Raw genomic sequence first — 23,976 nt, forward strand, 5'->3', positions numbered from 1 at the left:
ACACCAGATTGAAAAGCAACATAAGCTGCCATTTAGCACATCAGAGATCCAAAGGAAGGAAAATGATGAAATATGATCAACAAAATGGGGGAGTACTAAACAATGGTGGTGATGGTGGTGGTGGTTGTGTTGGGTCGGTTGTAGTGGCGGTGAGTATATTTGGATGAAAACAAATTAATTTGCGGGTCGGGCTGGGTCAGACATGGGTTTTTTAAAGTTAAATCGAGTAATTAATGGTGAATTTTGGATTCTATCAACTGAGGGGTATATTTGTGCACTTTCTTAACTGAAGGAGTATATTTATCTTTGATGAACTTAAAAATGTATATTTATCTATTTTGATTAACGGAGGATATAGTTTTCCCTTTCATATATGGACCATCCTATTTTCCTTTGACATTTATTTTTTTCCCCGTACTAGAATAGAAGAGGCATACAAAAAAAACAAAGAAAACAAGACGAAATTCTTCCGGTTTTGCAAGAATGTTCAAAGAAGGAGCAAGAGAAAACCCAAAGTTCTAGTTCTAGCACTAATACCCCTAAATCCTAAAACCCAAGAAATTTGAAAAGAGAAAGAAAAAAAAGAAGAAGAAGTAATTCAATCTTCAATATGGTAAGCTATGTGGTTTCTTTCTTCTGGTAGTTCTTTCTTGATATTCTTCACTCATTCTTGCAGTCTTTGAAGTAGAAAAATCAGGAACAAACACGGAATATTGGAAATCAGGTTTAAGTTTTGGTTTTTCCATTTTACAGGATTTGTTTAGGCAGGCTATTTTGAACCCTGGACCACCTGAAGATTTCGCTCTTCAAACTGTTCAAGAAGCTATAAAACCTCAGGTTTCTTTGACTACCTATACACCCTTTTAAGTTTTATCTCATCTAATTGTGTTGTGCCCTAAATTAGTTCTGCTACTTTCTGCTTTGCATAGTAATTGAAGGGAAGTGTTCTCTATGGTACTCACTTCTTTATTCACTATCGAGCTATCCGTAAGGTACTTTGGTGTACTAATACTATTATAAGATGTTCAAATTTGGCGAATGTTACCAGTTCTGTCTCCATTTTAATGCTAAAGATTAGAATTTTAACTCTTAGCTCAACTGCCCAAACTAAATAGGGCACTCAAATTGGGAAGGAGGGATTACATATGTATTTCCATTGATCTGTGTATTTACTTGGAGGTAATTAGATGCAAAACCGGTGTATATACAACTTGTAGTGCGTTATGGAGGTGTATCTGAATGTGTTCTATATTTGTTGACAGCTTGGGTAAATAAGAAGGAAAACAAAAAACAAGATAAATTTGCATATATGTATCTAGGAAAGTGAAACAGAAACAAAGATAAATTATAAAAATATAGTTGCAGATCGGACTGGGTGCAAACAATTTCTGAGGGCCATCGGACTGGGTAAAACCTGAATTAACCGTGGTGCACTTGCGGGAAACTCCTTGCCGAGGGCCTGTGCACCCCCGGGATTAGTCGGGGCTCTAAGAGACCCGGACACCCGGTGCTTAATCAAAAAAAAAAATACAGTTGCAGATCAAGGAAATTCATGCAGTGGATCCAAAATAGTAAACGGTAATACATGTCCATTACATTGTTTACCTTTATGAAGAACTAAGACCTGAAAGTGACCAGTCAAGCAGATGTTGATATCGGCTAAAGTTTATCTAACCCAGTGACTTTACCTGACAATTAAACCTGCTTTTTTCTTTGTTGTTGCAGTTGGGGTGAGGGAATGTTCAAGTTTCAACATAAGAACTTGCTCCCTGCTTTTAATTTGGCCTTTTCCAGTGTTACAAGTGGACTACCTTTTTCCTTACAGTGTTTCCCAAATGTAATTTGACTTTGCCATTTCCCATTTGATTGTGATGGTGACACGTTTGTCGGTTTTTCTGTTTTCTTTGTTTGAGGTGCAGTATTCATTATAAAGAAGTCAATTTTGTGAAACATAACGGTAGCTTATGTGATAAATGATACATATGGGTTTCACTGAGTAGTTATGATTGAGATATGCTTACTGATGCGAGGTTACTGCTATGGAGTTTTTGTCTTCAGCCTATTGACTTTTCTGATCATCTGCAGAAGCAAACAAAACTAGTCCAAGATGAGAATCAGCTGTTGGAAAATATTCTCAGGTCACTACTTCAAGAACTGGTGGTATGTGTGATTTTTTTTTAATTAGGAATTGCATCATAATTTATAAAAATGTTGGTTGATGAAAATTGTCTCTCTACCTTCTCAAGGTAGAGGTGAGGTTTGCGTACACATTACCCTCCCCAGACCCCACTCGTGGGATACACTGGGCATGTTGTTGTTGTTGTTGTTGTTGGTTGATGAAAGTTGGACTTAGTAAATCATGGTGGATTCTAGTTTAGGGCGACTGACAATCTGATTGTTGTGGTTAACTAATTTATGATGAGAAAACGTTGGTTGATGAAAATTGAACTTAGTAAATCATGGTGGATTCTAGTTTAGGGCAACAAATCATCTTAGATTGTGTTGTGGTTAACTAATTTATGGTTAATTTTCTCATCTCATTTGTGAGCCTACTCTTTTCAGTTTCTTGATATTAGCCTTTTTTTGACAAACTCTTGCTATGTAGGTTTTTTTTTTTTTTTTGGAACCTTTGATACGTAGTTAACAATTTAGAGTCTTAGATTTTTCCATGGACTAAGTCAGAGTTGTCAACCTATTCTTTTTAATTACGATGCTGTCTGGGCCAGCTTGCTGCTTTCAATCAACACAGCTACTATTTAACTCTGCCCTTCAAGGGTTAGACAGATGGGAAGAAATTACCTACACCGAGATTTGAACCGTAGACTTCACGGTTCTCCTATTTGGAAAGTACTCCTTGATGTTATGTAATATGATCTTCATGCCGGTGACTTTTCTTTTTGGATTATTTTCATGCTCCCAGATTCTATTGTCATTGTGTAGCCCTTTTTCACTAAAACTTACGCATTCCAGTGTAAGTCAATATTCCATTGAATAGATTCTTCTCATTAGAAGTTAGATTTAGGGTAAAGGTAAAATAGGCATTATTTTTCCTAGGAGTTGTCCGTGTGATAAGTAGCATGTAAAGGTAGATTTTCATCTAGCTTAGATATTTCGGATCTCTAATATTCCCTAACGAACAAACAAAGGAGAATTTTTGGAGGCTGAAAGACTAGTTGATAGGTCTAACAGTATAGCTGAGACATTATTTGGCAGATGAGTCCAAAAAATGTTTTTTATGAATGCTAAAGTGTGATAATAGACTAAAATTAAAAAATAAACGGATTTTTTCTGGAGATACTGTTGCGCCACTAATGCAATATCTAGATTCTGGTAAGGGTAAAATTGTAATATGCAAAATAGGTTCTAATAGCTCATGACTATTGCAGTGGGAGGTCGAATAATCCATAAGCAACAAGAGTAGGCAAAACAAGTGAATACTTAACCATGATGGTGGTTCCTCTTACTATATTTTTGGTTGGAAAAATATCCAATAAGTATGAAGAGTTCAAGTCCCCTCTCTTTCTTTTCGCTCTTGCTTATGCCCTTACAAGAATTTGTTAGCTGGGTTAGATCAAATGCACTGGGTCAACATCTAGGACAAGTCGTGATTGTGACTGATTCAAGTTCCAACTTGAAATGGAGAGAATACATCAAATATCACCGGAATACTTCTTAAGCAGTAGCTCATTTATTAGGAACTTCTGTAATTGTATCACCTTGCATCAAGAAAGGCCGAAGCTGTTTCTTTCTTGTTCACGAGCTCTGTAGTGTTGGGGAACTTTTTCTGCTACCTTTCCATATATCTTTTTTCTGGTTTTCTTTTGAACTTCACCATTGGTAATGCTGTAGAGTACTTTTTTGGGTAACATGACTGTCTTGTGATTAGTGAATATTTTTTAATCTTGTCACAGGTTGCTGCAGTTCAGTCGGGCCAGAAAGTCATGACGTATGGTGTGTCAATTGTTGAAGGTGAATCAAGTCAGGGTCAGATTCCCCGCCTTCTTGGTGAGTGTCTTGTAGCACTAGCGAATATACTGCAAAGAAGATATGGTCTATTAGTATGTTTCTTGGTCTTGGAATATTTGAAGTGTTTCACCTTAGCGATTCGTAAGTTATATACTTATTTAATGTTATCGATGGTTGAGAGACATGGAAACTCTTGCTTTTTGGGTGCTAGAAGAATTAGTTATATTCTACTATTCTTCAAGTTGAAACTTACTTCTGGACTGTGGTACAAACATACAATATCATTATGCTTTACTGGAAGATAGTCAATCTATCGTGGTGATGGGAATATATTATAGGGAGGATATTGCTTATGCCATCTACAAGTTAGTCCTTTGTTTGATTGATAAACTTCAAAGAAAGGAGAGAAGGAGATAATACACCAAGGAGTTGTTTGGTTGCCTGAAATAGGGAGGACAATCTCATTGACATCAGTATAAACAATACCTTGTTTGGTTGAACTTATATTGTCATTGAATTCAGCACAACTCTTGCACTTTTTTCTAGTAGTATTTTTTTCAATGTTGAATTTAATGAGGATACTAGAGTTGTGCTGCCTTAATATCCTATTTGAGTTGACTTCTATTGGTTGAAAGAAGTCTTGAAGAGGAGAAACTGGAAAACAAAGTTCTCGGCTATGTCGGAAATTTGGTGAGTGTTATTTTGAGGATAGTACTCGCCGGTGATGAGAAAGTGGACGGAAAGAACTTTTGAGGAGAGTGAAAGTTGAGAAAAGGTTCTGGGTCATGTCGGAAAGGTGGCTACGTTGATCAAAGAGATTCTTTGAGGAGAGAGAGTGTTGGAATAGGGTTTTTCCCGACTTACTTTGGGATCTGTGCCTGGGAGCATTTTTCCAGGGACCTCTTTTTTATTGTGTTATTAAGTTTTATGTTATGCTTAAGGTTGTCTATGTTGTTCTCTTTTGGTTATTATCAGGAAATTGCGATCCTTAAGTCTCTGTAGTTGTAATAGTACTACTAGAAAAAACAATTCATCTTATTGTTATACATCTGTTATTTACCCAAAGGAACAAAATCAGCTAAGATCACGATTGTAGTAGCAGTAGAGGTAGAGAGATCCTTGACATACGCCTTAATTGCTAATGAGTGGCTACATAATGCTAGGTGTAAAAATGTTCCAAGTAATGTTTTGAAGTTGGATTTAGGTATCCTATGAATGCTCTGGCTGATTTCATGTAGGAGTTGGTGAGATGCATTTATGATCTTAATCTAATTTATGAGATTATCATGGATTGCCACTTGTTCTTTCCTTGTAATATTGTCTTTTAATTTATTTGTAGATATTGTTCTATATCTTTGTGAGAAAGAGCATGTGGAAGGTGGCATGATATTCCAACTTTTGGAAGATTTGACAGAAATGTCAACAATGAGAAACTGTGAGGATGTTTTCGGGTACATAGAGAGCAAACAAGACATATTGGGGAAGGTATGCATAATATGAGCAGTTTCAGTTCTATGAACATTTCTTGGGTCATCAAAAAAGTTGTATGAACATTTCTGACTTTATTGATGGTATGTGTTTATTTGGTGCGGGAAATTCTTGACATTTGAAATGCTTATGTTCATTTTTGTGACATATAGCCAGAACTCTTCGCACGAGGAAAGCTTGTTATGTTAAGGACGTGTAATCAGTTGCTTCGTCGTCTATCAAAGGTGCATAGTGCTTCGCATTTCAGCTTTGTCTTATGTATTAGATATCAGGAACATCTTTGTCTCTAATTGCACATTAATTCATCCGATGCATGTTCGTGAAAATGAATCTATTTTCAGCAATACAAGTCATTACTTATTGTCAAAGCACTGAAAAAAAAAATATAGTCTCTAGTATTCAGAAAATGGCATTGTCCCGTGATTTGATTTTATCATGGTAAAAAGCTTCATTTTCTTGTATTATGCTAAATCTTTCCCTCTGTATTAGATCGAGGCATTATCTTGGCCGTACAAGCTCTAATTTCAAATCTCTGTTCTTTTTCCTAATGATCAATAGTTAAAGTTCAATTCACTATATAATGGAACATTATTTTGAGACTTTAACCTGGGACTTCTGCCTGCTTTGCTACCATGTCGAACTGTGGGACCATCTCATCTAAAAGCTGAAGTTGTTATAGAGAACACACTTTTAGTTAATAATTATATTATGTCTCAGCACAAATTGCTCGCAGAGAGAACACAAAAAGTGATGAGATATTTGGTTGCTGAAACAGTAATGAGTTTTATTAAAGGAAAGCAGATTACCGATGTAGTGCTTATTAAAATTGAATGCTTAGATAGTAGAAGGAAACAAGGGGAAGTTGGGGTAAGGTGCAAGCTGGACATAGAGAGTCTTATGATCATATTAACTGGTCATACTAGCTAAATTTGTTGAAATAAGTGGAATTTGGAAAAAAACTGGATCGGATGTATAAAATGTTGCATATTTATGGCGAAGTTTTCAGTTCTTATAAGTAGGACTTCGAAAGATTCCCCCCCCCCCCCCCCCCCCCCCCCCCCTACATACAGAGGTCGAGGAAGGTGGATCCACTATCATCTCATACATAGGAGTTCTTATGAGTAGTGTGGAAGTTTCTCTGCCTTTGATTGATCATTAGATTGCCGATAAAGAAAAACAAGTACAAGGTCTTGGAAGTCATTGCTTGCATCGACTTTTCTCTTCGTGATGTTAGGCGATCTTTATTTTTATGAAATAAAGTACTCTTTTGTTTTAGCCAATTTGCCTATCACGAGTCGTCACTTAAATTTAAATTTCATTGTGTTTCATTCCTTTTCCGTATGGCCGGTATAGCCTGAACAATGCTTGTTGGTTATCATTTATCTTCTCTCTAAATAAACAAACTGTTCCAATATCTTATTGGCTTAACATCTTCCATTGCAGGCAAATCATGTTGTTTTCTGTGGGCGCATTATCATGTTTCTTGCTCACTTCTTCCCCTTATCTGAGCGTTCTGGTACTTAGTTTTCTTTCTCTGTGGTTGGATTCCCCCTTGGTATATTGGTGCTAATTTGTTTGCTCAAATTCCCGCAGCTGTAAATATAAAGGGAGTTTTCAATACATCGAATGAGACAAAATATGAGACAGAAGCTCCTGAGGGTAGATATCTTTTTCTCATCACTTTCTTGCTGATTTGTTTTTGCATTTTATTTAGTGTTAAACAGTGCATCAATTTGTTTGATTTCAGGTATTTCTATTGATTTCAACTTCTATAGAACACTTTGGAGTCTACAGGTTGGTATCAGGTGTTTTTACTTTTAAGGGAATACTTTTGACTACCATATTCTATTCGATAAGCATCTTTAAAACCTAACATTACGAGATATTAATTCTGCATTTCCTGGTAACACAGTTGCTTTCATGCTTGTTATTCCTGGAGAAGTGTCATAGAGTGTTTTGTAACAATCTAAGCGAAGGTTGATTAGGTGCCTGTTTTGATGTCTCTACGACTGACTATCTATGCGTATTGACCTTCTGCGGTTGGTAGAAGTTAAAGCTGTTGCTTAGTTTGAGTAGTCTCCTTTACTGATGTGAGAACACATTTATATGTAGTGTTTCGTTTCATTTTTTGTTGTCTTTCTAATAGGAGGTAAGAACAGAAATTTATGGCTCAAAGAGAAACCCATTAAAACACAGTAATTACCAGTGTTGAGGAGATTGACTTTAGCGAGGATTTAGCTTGCTTTTGGCAAAGCATAAGCTAAAAACTCCTCCATGGGTAGAGTATCCTTAAAGTTACAGGGAGATATAAAGGAAGCTGATACCATCATGTTCTAGCCCATTGATTCTATTAAACTTGATTACCCCCCAACCCACCCAACCCCCCCCCCCCCCCCCCCCACCGCCCCGCCCAAAAAAAAAAAAAAAAAAGAGAGAAGAAAAATAAGAAGAGGATTCTGTCAAACTAGGTAATCAATTTGAGTGAAATATCAGGTTAGGATTGTTTATTGCGGAAATCAGACGACCTTTATTTTTGTATTAATCACTGTGCTTGAAGTATCTCTGACAAGCTCTGCGATATGCTTCCCCCACCTTCCTATCTTGTTTTGTAAGATTTTAGCTTTGCTAACTCAGGAATACTTCTGCAATCCGCCATCCCTGATTAATGCTCCTGGCAAGTGGCATAAATTTACATCCAGTTTGATGGTACACCTCTTTCTCTTAAATTCTTTGAGATGTTTCTGTTACTGTTTTTTCATTAACTCCATGTAATGTGTGATTTTTTTTTAATTTATTTTTGCGGCTTGCAGGTCGTGCTAAATACTTTTGAGGCTCAACCTTTAAGTGATGAAGAGGGAAATGCTCAAAACCTTGAGGATGACGCTGCAACCTTTAACATAAAATATCTTACAAGCAGTAAACTTATGGGTCTCGAGGTATGGGACCTCAATTTAGAAAGCTCTTCTTAAGCAAAAACGGAGCAAAGTCAATGGCATATTCCTGATCATTCTTGTTGTCTCAGCTGAAAGATCCTAGTTTCAGGCGCCACATTTTGGTTCAGTGCCTCATTCTGTTTGACTATTTGAAGGTAATGATAAGCATGTTGTTAGCTCGAGTTCAAAGTGCAAGTGGATATTTTAGTGATAATGTCACCTTAAATAATGATGTCTGAACAATAACTAATGTTGGAAGGTTCTTTCTCTTTCCTGTGTACACGTGAGACAAGTTTTTTCTACTTGAATTCACATATTCAAACCATCAAAACTCAGGTGTTTGATTTCGATCAGGATCATGACAAGCCACATGACTGTTTGTTAATAATTAAATTGAAGATTCTCTAATATACAAAATCAGTACGATTCTTAAATGTCTTAGGCGTGCTGTACATCGGAGAAGAGAACTAATGAAAACGTGGTCTCTGCTGGAGTTTCGCCGAGGGAAGCTGTGAGAGTTAACTTAGTTGAGGAGGGAGAAGGAAAAGCACGGTAGAAAGCTGATAGAGAGAAAGCAGTAGGTTAGGTGCTCTGTAAGTAATCTAGAAGGAGGCGTCTCGTGTTGATCTTGTCTCTTGTCATGATGGCCCGATGTGGCTATGACTTATTAGTTATTACTTGTTTGGCCATCAGTTTTTGTCCGTTATTTCAACTTCAGCTTGAAGTAGGGAATTTGAAGTTGAAAACTTGTTTAACTATGTCAAGTGAAATAATGGTTCACTCACAAAACTTCAAGGTTTTTCCTGGTGAAAGTTATGTCCAAACAAAACTTCAACTTGCAAATACTTTTTTTTCAAATTCAATGTCAAATACTCTTTTTGCAACTGCAACGGAATAATGACCAAACTGCTACTTGCTTGTAATCATGCAGGCGCCGGGGAAAACTGAGAAGGAATTGCCCTCTGAAGCAATGGTTGGTATTGCTTTTGCTGTTTATTTCATTTCAGCTGTGACAGATTTTTAGCGGTCCCTTGATTCCCACCTGTGTGTGTGTGTGTGTGTGTGGGTTATATAAAATATAACACGCACACTGATGCATAAAGAGATACTTCTGCAAGGGTTTACCTAGGTGTGAAAGTAAAACTGTTGGAAATTATTGTTCAGAAGGACTGCTATTTATAAACTGTTGGAAATTATTGTTCAGAAGGACTGCTATTTATAAACTGTTGGAAATTATTGTTCAGAAGGACCACTATTTATATGTTCCTTCCAAAAGAAAACCGGGGAATACATGAGCCTTTGCTGTATAACTTACATTCTGAATAGAAGTTCTCTGAAGAATACATTGCAGCTGTTAACAGAAGTGATTCTCTTTTATAATCTTTAAACTGCTCGTTTCTAGAATATTGCAACATAAGTCATGACGATGTAACCAATGTTGTTAGTATATAATGCAGTGGGTAATGAAGAGTATTATTTATTGTGATTTCTGATGTTGCGTATATCTGGACTACTTGTCCTTTCATAAGTTTCTTCGCTGTTCTATTTTTACTTCTTTGCTGTTAATATATAACAGGTGTTATTTTTTGCCTGAAGGAAAACGTGCCTCAATACCTTTCTTATTCCTTTTAAGTGGAAGATTGAGAAAGTAAACACACCATTAGGTGGATTACTATATGGAATAAGTTACATGTCTAACACAAACTACAAAATTACTTCCATCCTGACCCAGAAACCGCAGCTATCAAAAAAAAAAAAAAAAGAGGGGTGGGGATTTGGGGGGGTGGGCGGTGGAGAATCTAATGTAAGTAAAAACCTGCTTTCAGGAGGAGGACCCATGGCCTCAATGATTTGACTTTTCCACTTGAGCAAGTGCTCATCAATAACATGTTTCATTTCCTTAGAAACAAAACAAAAAAAATATGATAGCATGCACTTATTTGGTGCACATATTAGGATGAAAATGTGGTCATGGCATATGCTGGTTGGAAACTTGTAATCATATCTCATCATTAATAGATTTTATGGTCAGTCTTTTGTCGAAATGGAATGGCTTTTCTTTTTATCTTTTTATTTATCGTGAATGGGGGAATCATTACACATAGTATGCCCGATCGGCGTCAGGGGAAAATGCCATATGGCATACTTCTCATTTGTTTCTTTCTACCATTTTGAAATTCTTGCAGATTATGGCGTTGCAGAAGTAGGGGATCAATATTTTGTTAATGATTGCTAGTTTGCAAGTCAAGATGCTCTGTGTTTAATACTTGTACCTTACAGAGAAAATAGTTGACCATTTATTGCTGAACATAGCTTTACTTAAACTGGGGAGTCCTACAGTCACTTACATAACATAATCACCATGTGTACATTATGGAGTCCGACACCTGTCCCTCATTGGCTAGGGCGTCTCGTCAAGGTGCCACACGGCTTGACTAACATGAATATTTGCACACACAGCATCGTGCGTTGCCTCAGCAACAAGCTAATTTTGTGTCCTCAAAATTGTAGAAGGAGGAAATAAAGACTAGTGAAGAGCGGGTAAAGAAGCTTCTTCAAACGACTCCACCCAAAGGCACAGATTTCCTCCATAGTATTGAGCACATATTGGAGCGTGAAAGGAATTGGGTAAGCATCCGTTTTCTCTCTTTTTTCGCTTTCTCATGCAGGAGATCTTAAACATTTGTGAGGATACTAGAGGCCATGTGTTTATGTATATCTTATCTAAAATATTCTGCTTCACCTTCATCAAAAAAGAATATTCTACTTCACTCTTCTCCTTACACATTTCTCTATTTTCTATTTATTGGTTGGCTTATTATGCGTAATATTCTTTCTCACTCTTCTCTTATACATTTTTCTGTTTTCTATTTGTTGATTGGCTTATTATGCTCTGCGGATGATGGATTTTTCCATAGGTTTGGTGGAAACGTGATGGCTGCCCCCCATTTGAGAAGCAACTGGTAGAGAAAAAGCAGGTTCAAGGTGGAACCAAAAAACGGTATCTAACTACAAGTTGGCATGTGTTGTTGCTTTTAATCCTTGGATAATATATTGGTGAAGATATCCAGATCATATTTTTTTTTTCCCCCGTCTTTAGTCTCTTAACAACAATCGAAGAGGCTAATCGAGATCCTAACTTCTCTCACATTGGAAAAATTAATTTGTTAACAAGAATGAAAATGCATTAGAGGACTAGGCGTCCTCTACTACAACAACACACTGGGTGTAATCCCACAAATGGGGTCTTGGGAGGGTGCTGTGTACGCAGCCTTACCCCTACCTTGTGAAGGTAGAGAGACAAAGGAGGGATGCACCATGAGGACTTCCCGGGGGGTCACCCATCCTAGTACTACTCTCTCCCAAGGACACTAACTTCAGAGTTCTGATGGGATCTGGTGCGTTAGTATTGGTATGATCGCACTAGTGACAATATTAGAAAACGATAAGTAATGAAAAGTTTAAACAAGCAGGAGCCTATTGCTGTGAAGATCCAACAACTCCACTCCAGAATAAAATCCTTCTGCAATCACCAAAGCAATTCGTAGAAAACTATTCCATTCCAAACTCAGGCTGGATGAATACTTCTGCCCTGGAATCGTTAGCATTATGCTGAAGCTTAATGCACCACTCAACATAGAGCATGAAGGATTTAATGCTTCTTGCCTTTAATCTATGTTACATGGGTCCTTCATTTGCCTTCATGTATCTCAGTGTTGTCAAAGGCGCGCTTAAGCCCTGAAGCGAGGCTCAAAACATGTTGAGCGCTTCGCCTCGCTTTATGTGCGCTTCAGTGTCATCATCAAGGCTCTAAGACATACTTTTCCTTGCCAATGAGCCTCTCTTGTAGAGGTGACACTCGATAATTGATATTTCACTTTAGCGTGATGTTTTTGCATTTTCTTTGTCCATATATTTGTCATTCATGCTTGTTATTATTAGTCTTGGTCTAAACATATATATATTTGTCTTTTTGCACCATTGCGCCTTCTTTCATTAAAGCCCGCACTTCATTTGCGCTTTCCGCTTAAAGCCCCAGCTGACCTTAGAGCTTTTTTGTGCTTTTCGCTTTTGATAACACTGATGTATCTGTCTCTGAATGGGTGTGATAAGTGTGGATTATTTCGTGCCGATTCTTTAAAATATCCTAAAAAAATTCAGCAAAAAACTTGACATACCCGTACCAGATTCTACACACCTTGCTGAATGCGTACCATAAAGAAATCCACATAAGATGGCCTTTAGTAGAACCAAAGTTGCGGTTTAACTAGAAAGGTTTCACCCAACGAGCACATGCTTCTGCGATCTCTCCCATGGTTTTCTTGCATAAGGGTAATGACCAGAAAAAGGTGGATGAGTCTAATTGAGATTCTGGATGTTTAATAGGGAAGAATATCCTTATGTGGCCTGTAAAATGTAAATTAGTGTGAACTAAAGACCATGTGAAAAATCATAGCAGCTTACTGTAATGAAAGCCAGCCAACATATATTTTTGCTTCTAATATTCTCAGTTTTACTTATGTGATTGGAACAACCAATCTTCTTAAATCCGATGCCGAAGGTTGACTATTTACAACAGTTTGTAAATATTTCAATTTTGTGAATTTAGTTGGTTTGTGATATTTGGTACTTCTGCACTGTGCAACTGTAGGATATTTTTGAAAATTACTATGTATGTATGTCACATATCTGTAGTGTGTCATTCAGCAGTCTTCGAGCAATTTGGATTGTGCTTTCTCAAATCTTTTTGAAACAAAACATATAATTTGCTAAATTGTGCCCTTATGACCTGTTTCATCTGGACACATTGTGGACTATGTTACTCGGACTCTCCTAAAATGTCGCCGGGTGCGTGTCGGATCCTTGAAAAGTAGTGTATTTTTGGAGGATCCGACACGGGTACGGCAACACTTTCGAAGAGTCCGAGTAACTTAGATTGTGGACCCATCTGCGTGGATAGTTGTTTATCTCATCCTCAGCAGCCTATGTAACTAAATGACGATAAAAAGTTTGGTAGTCTAGGCTTGAGAAGCCAGGAGCATAAATAGTTATGCTTAGTTATTAGTTCCTAGTTCCTTCTAAGTCTTTTTACTTAGCGGATCATGTTTTGTGGAATTCAAACTGCTGCTGTTTTTCGTTCCCTTTAGTCATACCTTTAGAAGATAATTAACTGTCTTCTTTTTCCCTTACTCGCAGTCGGCCACGATGGAGGCTTGGAAACAAAGAACTCTCCCAATTGTGGAGATGGGCTGATCAGTATCCGGTTTGTTTTTCATTACCTTATTACTTGCATGAGTCCCATATCGCAAAATATTTTATCACATTAGTTTTCACTGGCTCTGTATGATGGACTTGCTGATACTGTCACAATGATACACAAAATCATTAGAACTCTTTCCTTGATAAAGAATTCTCATTGTAGAAGATTAATTTTGAACCTATGACAGTATTGGGTAAAAATGTGTAATAGGCTTGTTTGTAATTTATGGTCTCTATGGACTATGGACTTGAGAAAACCAAATATCCTCTCATAATCATCATGAACCGAATGAATGATATACACATTGAACATATTTCTAGTACTCGTTAGATATGATGTGTGTTTCTAGATATGAATGCTCATATCATGCTTTTTTAAGATAAAATAACTAAGTAAAATTAATATAAATCCTTAAATTTTTTTGCTAATTGATAATTATTGGATTGTTCTTTGTCAACTATACAAAAATATGAAAGTATTTTTCCAACTATCTATACCAAAAAGAATGTTCTCTTTACCCCAAAAATACAAATTAACAAGATCTCCTTTGACTTTCTATGCTGGTGTCTCGCCACTCTTTTAGAAGTTCTATTTCTTTTCTCTTCAGATTGTTTGGCATATATAAAGAGGTGTTGTCTTGCACAGCGTTTTTACTAAATATAGTATACCAAGGTCTTCCACAGCGTTTTTACTAAATATAGTATACCAAGGTCCATAGTTCTGTTGCAAATTACACTATAGTAAGTGATCCACATCCTTCCCTTGCATTTTGTACACTGATTCATTCAATTGCTTCTCCATTTTATAAGATTGTTAACTTTTAAGATAGCATCTATGTGCACCACGTGAAGGACACCACTTGCCTATGTGCTTTCGAGTTCCATTTGGGCCTTGCATGACCACCATCAAGCGAGCATCTATGATCCGATTTCACCGATAAATATTTGTTGCTTGCTTCTTCTGTAAATCATTTATCCTCATTCGTAAACTGTGTATGACTATTTTCTTCTGCAAGAAATTATCAAGTTTCATCTGATTCTCAATCTTGCATTCATCTCCTAAAAGATTATTTCTGGGGTACTTGGCCTGCATCTTCTGAGCATTATGACTGTCGTGGCGTGCTCCATAAACTGCGGAACTCCTTGAAGATTAAGCCTTAGCGTCATACCTCAAACCAACATTGCTTGAAAACCATCCATGCCTTCTACATTCATATTTCATAAGGATGTCTATCCTCTATAGGGCCCTGTCTTCGTTCTCGAACCTCCATATCAATTTTCGTTAAGGGCTTGTTGGAGTTGGTTAACCTAAAAACAGTCAATCCTCCTGATTCCATGGGGTTGCTACCTTCTCACCATACCAAGTGAATTTCTTGTCTCCATTTGCTTCATTCCACAATAAAGTAGCTCATTGGTTCTTTCAACAAAGAGGAACAGGAAACATAAATAAAGTATGTCTCGGATGCTTGATGGGGTTGCTTTTGTAAGAGGTAACATTCCCTTCTTCCAAAAGCTGTTGCTTTTCAACCCGCTGACCTCTTCTCCACTTTCTCTTCTGAGCTCACCATTTTCAGAATCTTCCAAGTGGAAGCGTTAAATACTTTGTGGGCTAGTTAGCCACTCTACGACGACGTTCTGTATCCAGCTCATGAATATTATGCACCTCATCGGCTGGAATCCACTTAAATGGCCTCATATTAACTCATAACATGGGCATTGCCTCAAACTATTCAAGTGTCCTGAATAATAAGTGAATATTCGCAGCATGCATAAGATTAAAGTATCATTTGCGAGCTGTAGGTGGGCGTCATATTAACTCATAACCTTGACAATGCCTCAGATTACAGTTTTTTTCTTTTCTTTTTGATAACCCAGAAATCCCCAAGGACCACAGAAGTATCCTGAATAAATAGTGAACCTGCCTCATTCGCAACTAACATAACACTGAAGTATCATTTGCATATAGTAGGTATGATACGATGAGTAAAGGCTTCACCTTCCTTCCTTTGTCCACCTGAGTCCTCTCAAGGATCCCCTGCTATAGATTTCTCCAAGAGTTAGACTTCTATAACAAAGAGAAAAAGAAGGAAAGAAGATCTTGATGTTTGATTCCTGTACTGCATTTAAAGAAGCCGATAGAAGTTATTTTAACTATTATGGAAAAATAATTCCTTCTTGTCAGTTTGTGTGCTCCATTTACACCCCCCCCCCCCCCACACGCCCACCCCCCCCAAAAAAAAAAAATCAAAACCTTTTCTGGAGGAGCACGAAATTATGGAAAACTATTTTTAGCGGGTTGGCGAATAAAGCAATGGGTAGATATAAAAAGATTCCTAGCTAAAGGTTGCTAGTCTCATACAAGAGGTTCATGGCTCTGTTACCTCTCTATAGACTATGTGGTGCGTGCCAACGTAGCCCCTATGCTAAGATGACACTCAATAAGAAGTTGTCTTTGCTAACATGTCAGTTATAGATTTGTACACTCTATTACTCAAACTCTGACTAAAGCACGGGTAATCATGCATTTCGGTTCTCCTGTCAGCTTTTCATTCTAGTTATTCCATGACTTGATAACCGTATTATCCGAAAGACTAAAACCATGAATATGTAGTTTCTAGCATGCTTTATTCAAGGCATCTTGAATCTGAAGAAGACGAAGCTTATTATTTTGACTTTGAATGGCTAATGATATAAACACCTCATATAAACACCTCTTTTCTCTTCTTTCTCCAGAACGCTTTAACTGATACTCAACGTGTGCGCACTCCCACTATCACAGATTACTGGAAACCTCTGGCAGAAGATGTAAGCATCCATTAAGTCTCTTTAAGAACAACTTTTGCAGGAGATGTTCCCTCTAATTTCTACTTTGTGTTATTCCCGTTGCTGCAGTAGGAACAGGTGTCTTCATAGTATTTCCTTGATTTCTGATTTTCTCACTTCGATTTTTATCTATTCTGATTTGATAGATGGATGAAGCTGCTGGAATAGAAGCAGAATACCATCACAAAAATAGCCGAGTTAGTGTCTTCATCTTTTCTGCTTTTTTTTTTACCTACACTTATTACCACCGTGACATTATGTTCTTGGTTACAGCTTAAGTGACCTCTTATTTTCAATAATGGCATGTTAAGAAGACATTGTAGCAACTGAATTCTAGCTGACTCTGGTTTATTTCATTGAAAATTAGGAGTCATTTTGTGTTATATCTATACTAATGCAGAACTGATCAACTCGGAACTAAGAGTATATACATACATATATAGCTTAAGGCAAAAGCTCATTTAACTGATAAAAAGAAAAAGCAGCTGAAGGTCATTTACATTAGAATATAGAAGAACCATGTTGCAATATATTTATCTCTATGTATATACAAGACTGCTACCTAATAATAATATGTATAAGTGAACCTCAAAGCTGGATGAAGTAAACATTTTGCATCAGATAAAAAATTTAAAAATTACTCTTGCAGTTGAAATACTCCCTCCGTTTCAAAATAAATGGTGTTTTAGGCTTTTCATTTTGTTTCAAATAAGTGGTGCTTTAGGATTTCAAGAAGAAATTTATCTTATTCTTCCAAAATTACCCTTATTTGCATAATCAAGAATCATTAAGTAGCTTTTCTAGGAAAAAGGAAACTTAGAAAGAGGTAAAATTTTGATTTGGGGCAAGTTGGTAAAAAACACTTCGAATTTGAATTTTCTAGGATTGAGCAATTTGTTAAGGGGTGTGCATAAGCTAAAAGCACGCTTATTATGAAATGGAGGGATTAGCGATTAGTATTGACTAATCTTCACTGTTCGTTTGTGGGTTAGTGTGGTGATCAAAGATACACCTTCTTAGGCAGGTGTAGATGGCACATGTAACAGTAGGTAATATATTCTCTATAAAGTAAAAATGAGAAATCGGGGAGAAAATTGTTGTGTTGATATCATGATACATCTTTATGCTCGGCTTACGATGCATATTTCTGTGACTTCTCTTTCTTGGATGCACGATTGTAATGATATCCTGGGATCTATCCAGGTCTATTGTTGGAAAGGTTTGCGGTTTTCAGCCCGGCAAGACTTGGAGGGATTTTCCAGAGTATGAGCTTAACTTATGGGTGTGATTTCAAGTCTTTATCATTGTCAATAAATTCTCAATGAAATTTGTTACTGGTTTCTTTTTCAGTTTACAGAACATGGTATTGAGGGGGTAGTGCCTCTGGAGCTATTGCCTACTGAAGTACGGGCCAGATATCAAGCTAAACCAAGCGAAAGGACTAAGCGGACTAAGAAGGAGGAAACAAAACACTCAGCACAACAAGCAGAAGAAAATCAGGTACCTGAAAATGAACTTAGCCTTATGTTCCCAGTTTCCATTTCTTTTCCCGTAAGTTAACCCTTTCCCCAGTTCATGTCCTCTGTGCCGCATGGTCTGTACACCGTATAAACGAGAATACCCTTCCACAATACTGAACATTCACATTTGTCAAAAGCTCACCAAATTAGTGTATGACTTCAATTATGAAATTCAAAATTTTTATTGCTTTTTATAGTTCATTCTGGCCTGTCTTCTTCGTGGCAGCTTATATTTTTCGTGAAATATAACATCATAATATGTTTTGGTCAAACGCGCTACGGCTGAAGATGTCCATGGTACCAAAGCCATGTAAATGCCTCATGTGGAAATCCTCACCTCATGTTATTGGTGTTAAATTAAAATAGAGATTCTGCTTAGAGAATGGTGAAACAAATGAGTAATGTCATCAATAAATGTTCAACTCCGGTGGTCATATTACTCTAGTGATAGTTATTAGCCTTACATTTTGCAAAAATGAAAATAGCTGGAGATAACTACATTTTGTTTCTGATGCTGCAGTTATTCCGAGTTTGGAGTTATTTCTAATTCATTTAATCTTGTCTAGATTAATCTTGTTTGCTGTCCTTAACGGTTCTTTTCGTGTAATCTTGTCTAGATTGCAACACCACCAAATGAGATGGACAATGAAGCGGGCCGATCGGATCCAGAAGCATCAGCTGCTCCCATGGACACAGATGCAAGAATTGCTACTGATAACATATCTCAGGAAGGAACTCCGACTCCAGAGGATAACCAGAAGCAAAGCTCTGATACAGATGTTGCTCAAGAAGCAGGGCAGATGGAAGCAGACACAGAAGCAGAGACGGGGATGATTGATGGAGAAACAGATGCAGAAGTCGATCTAGATACGGTTGGCTGATCCAACTGTGTATCGGTTTGTGCACCAAGCCGGTGTAACTTATGTCAACGATCTACTTAATATGGACTGAATTTGCACTATGTATCGTATGCCGGTTGTTGAAGAAGCTTGATAGCTAAAACATCACACACTTTAGAATTAATTGTTCTTCCGTTGGCTGCAAACAGTTGCTGCTTAGAACTTAATTTTTAGTCGAGGAAATGGTTGCCAAAAGTTAAATTAGCCGGAAAGGGAGGTGGTATCGTTGCAAGCAACAACGGCGAGATTGGAGAATGGGTGGTGTTTATTAAATTGTGTCTGATTACGTAAGTTCTATTCCTTTTCGAAACTCCTCACTTGTGGGATTACATTGTGTATGTTGTTGTATTTCTTTTCGAAACACTATCATGAGATAATTGCAAAATGCATTTGGATTGTGGGTCCTGCCTCCAACTTGAGGAACCATGTTCAGTTCAATGAAGATCCATGTAGTCGATTTTAACTTATTCAGGACTGAGATGTAATTTGTCTACGTTGTTTATAAAATAATGTTTAACAGTCACATGAAATAGTTGTCTTAGCTTGAAGAAGTTTTTCAAATTTAAATAATTAACATATCTCCATCTCAAATCTTAGAGTCAAAATGTTAAGGATTTGGATTCTAATCTCCTCCAAACCATTTTTTATATTTGTCACATTATGTGGATAATTGGTAATTGTACTAATAGAGTCGGGATTTATAAATTATAAGATTTTTTTCCAATTCTTTAATAACAAGTTTTCTTGTATACGTTCCACTCACAAATTAAAGACTCTTCATTGTCTGAATTTTGACGCTCAAAACACAAAATACAAACTGACAAATTTAATAAGTATAATTTTAAAGTTACTAGGTCACAACTTTCTCGTCTATTCTGTTCTTGAAAGCATGTGGACAGAAGGCCCTTTTTCGGACCGTCTTGTTTTCAGATTACAATTTGTCATTTGCACGATTACCCTTCAAAGGCGCTGGTCTTTAATTTTTGCTCCTCAAATTAGTGGTCTTTAATTTTTACCCTTCGCTTAATACCATGAGGTTTGGGCTTCGAATCTCGGCTCAGTCAAAAAAAAAAAAAAATCGCAAGACAGAGTTTTGTAGCAAAATTAGGCCTCAGGCAGAGTTTTGCATTCAAAATTCCGCCTGAGGTCTGTCTTGCGAATTCAAACCTCTGCTTTGCGAAATTCCTTTTTTTTTTTTTTTTACTGAACTAGAGTTCGAACCCAGAACCTTAGGGTATTAGGTGAAGGCTAAAAATTAAAGACCAGTAATTTTGAAGGACAATCCGCACAAAAAAATGTTTTCTTACAAACCCAGTATGTCCTAGCCTCCTGGTATGATCCACCCCAACCCACTTCTCGGGTTGTGGGTTGTGCTGGATTCCCCTTCTGCCCAATCTATATCTGAACCCTCTTTTTATGTCCCCAAGCAAGTTATCTGTATGTATACATCGACTGAATGAGACCTATGTGCAGTTGCACATGTTATTTTTGTTAAAATCTGGCCCATATAATTTGGAAGTCTAAAATTTTGGCCTAAATCCAATGTTAGGGCACATAACTCCAAAGAAAGGTTGAGCAGGCCGGATCATTTGCAACCTTATTCCTTTTTGGAGACACACATTAAATAACGAGCTAATTTCACCAATAAAAATAGTTGAACAATATTTTCTTTTGCAGGCATTATTTAAATACTCCCACCCTTGCAATAATATTATTTCCAACTGTACTCTTATACTCTCTTCGTCTCAAATTATATGTCGTGATTATTAAAAAAATTTATCTCAAATTATTTGTTGTTTTAGAAGTCAAGGCGTAATTAATTATTTTTTCTCCATTTTACCCTTAGTAGAAGAATTAATGGAGATGACACATAAATAGAATAAACTTTTAATGAAGAAAGATTATAACTTAGACATAAATAAGGTAAAGTAGGCCAAATACCCCTTCTAATTAATATTTCTAAATGATTGTGTAACAAAAAAATGCGACATATAATTTGAGATGGAGGGAGTATTAAAGAACTACTACTTTATGGTGTTCAATTCACAATAAACATATTAAAGAACTACTACTTTATGGTGTTCAATTCACAATAAACATCTAATAAATAGGGATAACTTAGTAAATTAAATAATACTCCCTCCGGATTCACTTAGCCATTTGCACATCCTTTAAGAAAATACTAACTTCTAGAAAAAAAATAAGTAATTTGACTAAACTGCCCCTCATTATATAGGTATTGGGATTTGATCACATAACACTTAATTGGGCAAATCTAGAAAAACAAGGTTAATTCTTTCTTGATTTGATAAGTGAACACTCTTTTTGACCCAAGAAAAAAAAGCTAAGTGAACACTCTTTTTAATCCGGAGGGAGTACATTGTATATATTATTTTTGTTAATGCACGTGAAAAGAGCCAAAACGACACTCATTTTTGGACAGAGTAAGTAGTTGCATAAAAAGGGTCATTTGTGCAAATGTCCCTAAACATATGGTGAGGCTAAAAGTCCAAGTTTGTTAACCCGAACAGAAAGGAAAAGAAAAGAAAAGAAAACCTAGGTTAGGTTTAAGGTATATAAAGCAACCGGAGTAATCAGAGAAGCCTCTTATTGCCACTGTGTTTTAAAAGGCAGGGCGTTTTACATTTGCCTCGTCGAGGCGTAAGTCCCATGGGTATTTAATTTTTAGTATTTCATAAAATAATATATTTACAATAAATATTTTTAAATATATAAAATTACATAACAAAAATGAAAGAAAATTGTTATATATATATATATTGTTTTTATTTTTCTATTATATAGAAAGATGAAGAGTTGGACGACCAATGGCAAGAATGCCATTCTAGAAATATTCTGCATTGTTTGGGCATGCTGTATAGAGCTGTCAATATGGGCTTGGCCAGCGAGGCCGGCCCAACCCAACCCTTTATTTAAGTAGGGTTGGGCTAAGATTTCTTTAGCTCATATAGAAGTGAGGCTTAAAGCCCAACCTGTCTTGGCCCGCCGGCCTCAAGGGTTGGGCTGAGGCCAGCCCTTGAGGCCAGAAAAGAATAATAAATTAATTTTTTCAAAAAGATTAAATGTAATGAGAAAAAAGAATATATTTACTACTAAGTAGCAATTAGAAACTGGAGTAATACTTTTAGTCTTAGAATTTATATTATGTTTAATTTCTTTTGAACGTGATCTGAATTAGTGATTAAAAATAATAATTTATTTTTGTTCTCTTAAATTTTTTCTTCTATGATATGGATTCATTTTTTTGCGCGGATTGCCCTTCTTTTGGGGTGGTCTTTAAATTTTGCCCTTCAAATTTATGGTCTTTAAATTTTGCCCCTCATATTTGTGATCTTTAAGTTTTGCCCTTTGCTTGAAAAGGTGGGCGAATACATGAAGTTCTGGGTTCGAACCCCCGCTCAAGCATAAAATAAAAAAATAATTTCGCCAGACAGGACTGGGGGAGTGTATGCCGGATCCAACATACAATCTTTAAGGAAAAGCTAAAATTATGCCGGATCCGGCATAACTAAAAGTCTGCCCCATAAGGCAGAATTTTTCCTAAGACATAGTTTAGTTATGTCTTATGGGGCAGAATTTTAGTTAAGGCATAACAAAATTATGCCCCATAAGGCAAGAACTTTTCTTAAGGCATAGACTTTGCCTTATAAGGCAAAGTTTAAGTTATGCCTTAAGGAAAAGTTCCGCCTTATGGGCATACTTTTAGTTATGTCTTTGGGGCACACTTTTTAGTTAAGGCAAAAATAAAAGTTTACCTTGAAAAGTAAAAATATATATATATGCTTCAAGGCAAAGTCTGCCGGAGGGGACAAACTTTTAGTTAAACACAACTAAAAGTCTGCCCCCTCCGGCAGACTTCTAGTTAAACACAACTAAAAGTCTGCCGGAGGGGGTATAGCAAAATTTAAACTTTGCCTTATAAGGCAAACTTTTAGTTATGTCTTAAGGAAAACTTACGCCTTATAGGGCATACTTTTAGTTATGTTTTATGGGGCACACTTTTAGTTAAGGCATTACTAAAAGTTTACCTTGAAAAGTTAAAAAAAAAATACGTATATATACTTCAAGGCAAAGTCTGCCCCCTTCGGTAGACTTTTAGTTAAACATGACTAAAAGTCTGCCGGAGGGGGCATAACGAAATTAAACTCTACTTTGCAAATTTTTTTAAAATTTTTGACTAGCGGGGGTTCGAACCCGGAACCTATGGGTTTTAGCCGAAGGGCAAAATTTAAACACCACAAATATGAGGGGCAAAATTTAAATACCACCCCAAAAAACGGGCAATTCTGCGAACTGCCCATATGGATTTGCGCAAGAATGGGTAGTAAAATATTCTATTTCATATTGCAAATTTTTCATGTTCAAATTATACCAAAAATTACTTAGAAAATGTTATTTCGGAAGACGAAAAAACTTAAAGGGCTGACCCGTCTTAGCCCGCGACCCGCCTAGGGCTGGGTTGGGCTGCCATTTTGCAGACCCTTCAGTTAAAGGGTCAACCCATCCTAGCTAATTTAATTCTTTAGCCCTTTAGGGCTGGGTTGAGTTGGGCTGGGCCAGCCCATTTTGACTAATGCTTATGCCTCAGAGCTTGGTCAAAAACCCGTAATGACCAAAAAACCAAACCTTTTCTAAATGCCACGTCTCCCAAATGGTATAAATATCCACGCGAGGCCTACGTTTTTCCATCACATTCTCCATAATGCGTTGTGTGAGTTCTAAGAAATGACTAGCCTATATTTATGGGGGTATATGCACAGTAAAAAAACTCATTTTCTATTCCTTTTTATGTGGTGAAATTTTCACTTTTGTTTTAATCAAATGAAAGTGTCCAAAAAAAAAAATATATAGAATTAATTTCTTTCTTTGCACATTTGATTACAATACAAACTAATATTGTAGTAGAATAATAAAAAATAAAAAAGATATAATAAATATTCAAAGGCATTCATCCATCTACATATTAGAAAATAATTTCAATTGATAATTTTCGCTATGTCTAAGGGTAATTTTAAAAATATAATTTGTTGAACCTCAAAAGTAAATTTAAGCGATGAATTTTGTTCA

At 36.6% G+C, this 23,976-nt stretch overlaps 1 protein-coding gene and 1 pseudogene across 4 annotated transcripts; one reads left to right on the forward strand and one right to left on the reverse strand.

Annotated features, from left to right (window-relative positions):
• Positions 1–398: 398 nt before the first annotated feature.
• Positions 399–19,355, forward strand: LOC132645360 (THO complex subunit 1). Of its 4 annotated transcripts, XM_060362311.1 has the most exons (22): positions 399–613; positions 754–837; positions 1,726–1,837; positions 2,086–2,160; positions 3,912–4,005; positions 5,306–5,451; positions 5,607–5,678; positions 6,898–6,970; positions 7,048–7,113; positions 7,202–7,248; positions 8,089–8,160; positions 8,265–8,390; positions 8,477–8,542; positions 9,319–9,360; positions 10,899–11,015; positions 11,306–11,388; positions 13,584–13,650; positions 16,380–16,451; positions 16,616–16,666; positions 17,673–17,732; positions 17,820–17,969; positions 18,607–19,355. In XM_060362311.1, exons 3-22 carry the CDS (start codon positions 1,739–1,741, stop codon positions 18,868–18,870), a joined length of 1,842 nt encoding a protein of 613 aa, XP_060218294.1. In that variant the 5' UTR covers positions 399–613; positions 754–837; positions 1,726–1,738; the 3' UTR covers positions 18,871–19,355. The 4 variants fall into 4 exon arrangements, with proteins under 4 accessions (XP_060218294.1, XP_060218295.1, XP_060218293.1 ...); XM_060362312.1 differs by lacking the exon at positions 1,726–1,837; XM_060362310.1 differs by lacking the exons at positions 399–613; positions 754–837 and adding an exon at positions 937–992.
• Positions 11,696–11,813, reverse strand: LOC132601062 (5S ribosomal RNA; annotated as a pseudogene).
• Positions 19,356–23,976: the final 4,621 nt, after the last annotated feature.

The sequence above is a fragment of the Lycium barbarum genome, chromosome 6 (assembly GCF_019175385.1).
Source record: "Lycium barbarum isolate Lr01 chromosome 6, ASM1917538v2, whole genome shotgun sequence".
NCBI lineage: Eukaryota > Viridiplantae > Streptophyta > Magnoliopsida > Solanales > Solanaceae > Lycium > Lycium barbarum.

Excerpts from the sequence above, each read along its gene's own strand:
- LOC132645360 (XM_060362310.1), top strand. The coding sequence starts at position 952 with ATGGTACTCACTTCTTTATTCACTATCGAGCTATCCGTAAG. Across the intron at positions 7,114-7,201 it reads TGAGACAGAAGCTCCTGAGG|GTATTTCTATTGATTTCAAC; the intron begins GTAGATATCTTT and ends GTTTGATTTCAG. Across the intron at positions 13,651-16,379 it reads GATGGGCTGATCAGTATCCG|AACGCTTTAACTGATACTCA; the intron begins GTTTGTTTTTCA and ends TTCTTTCTCCAG.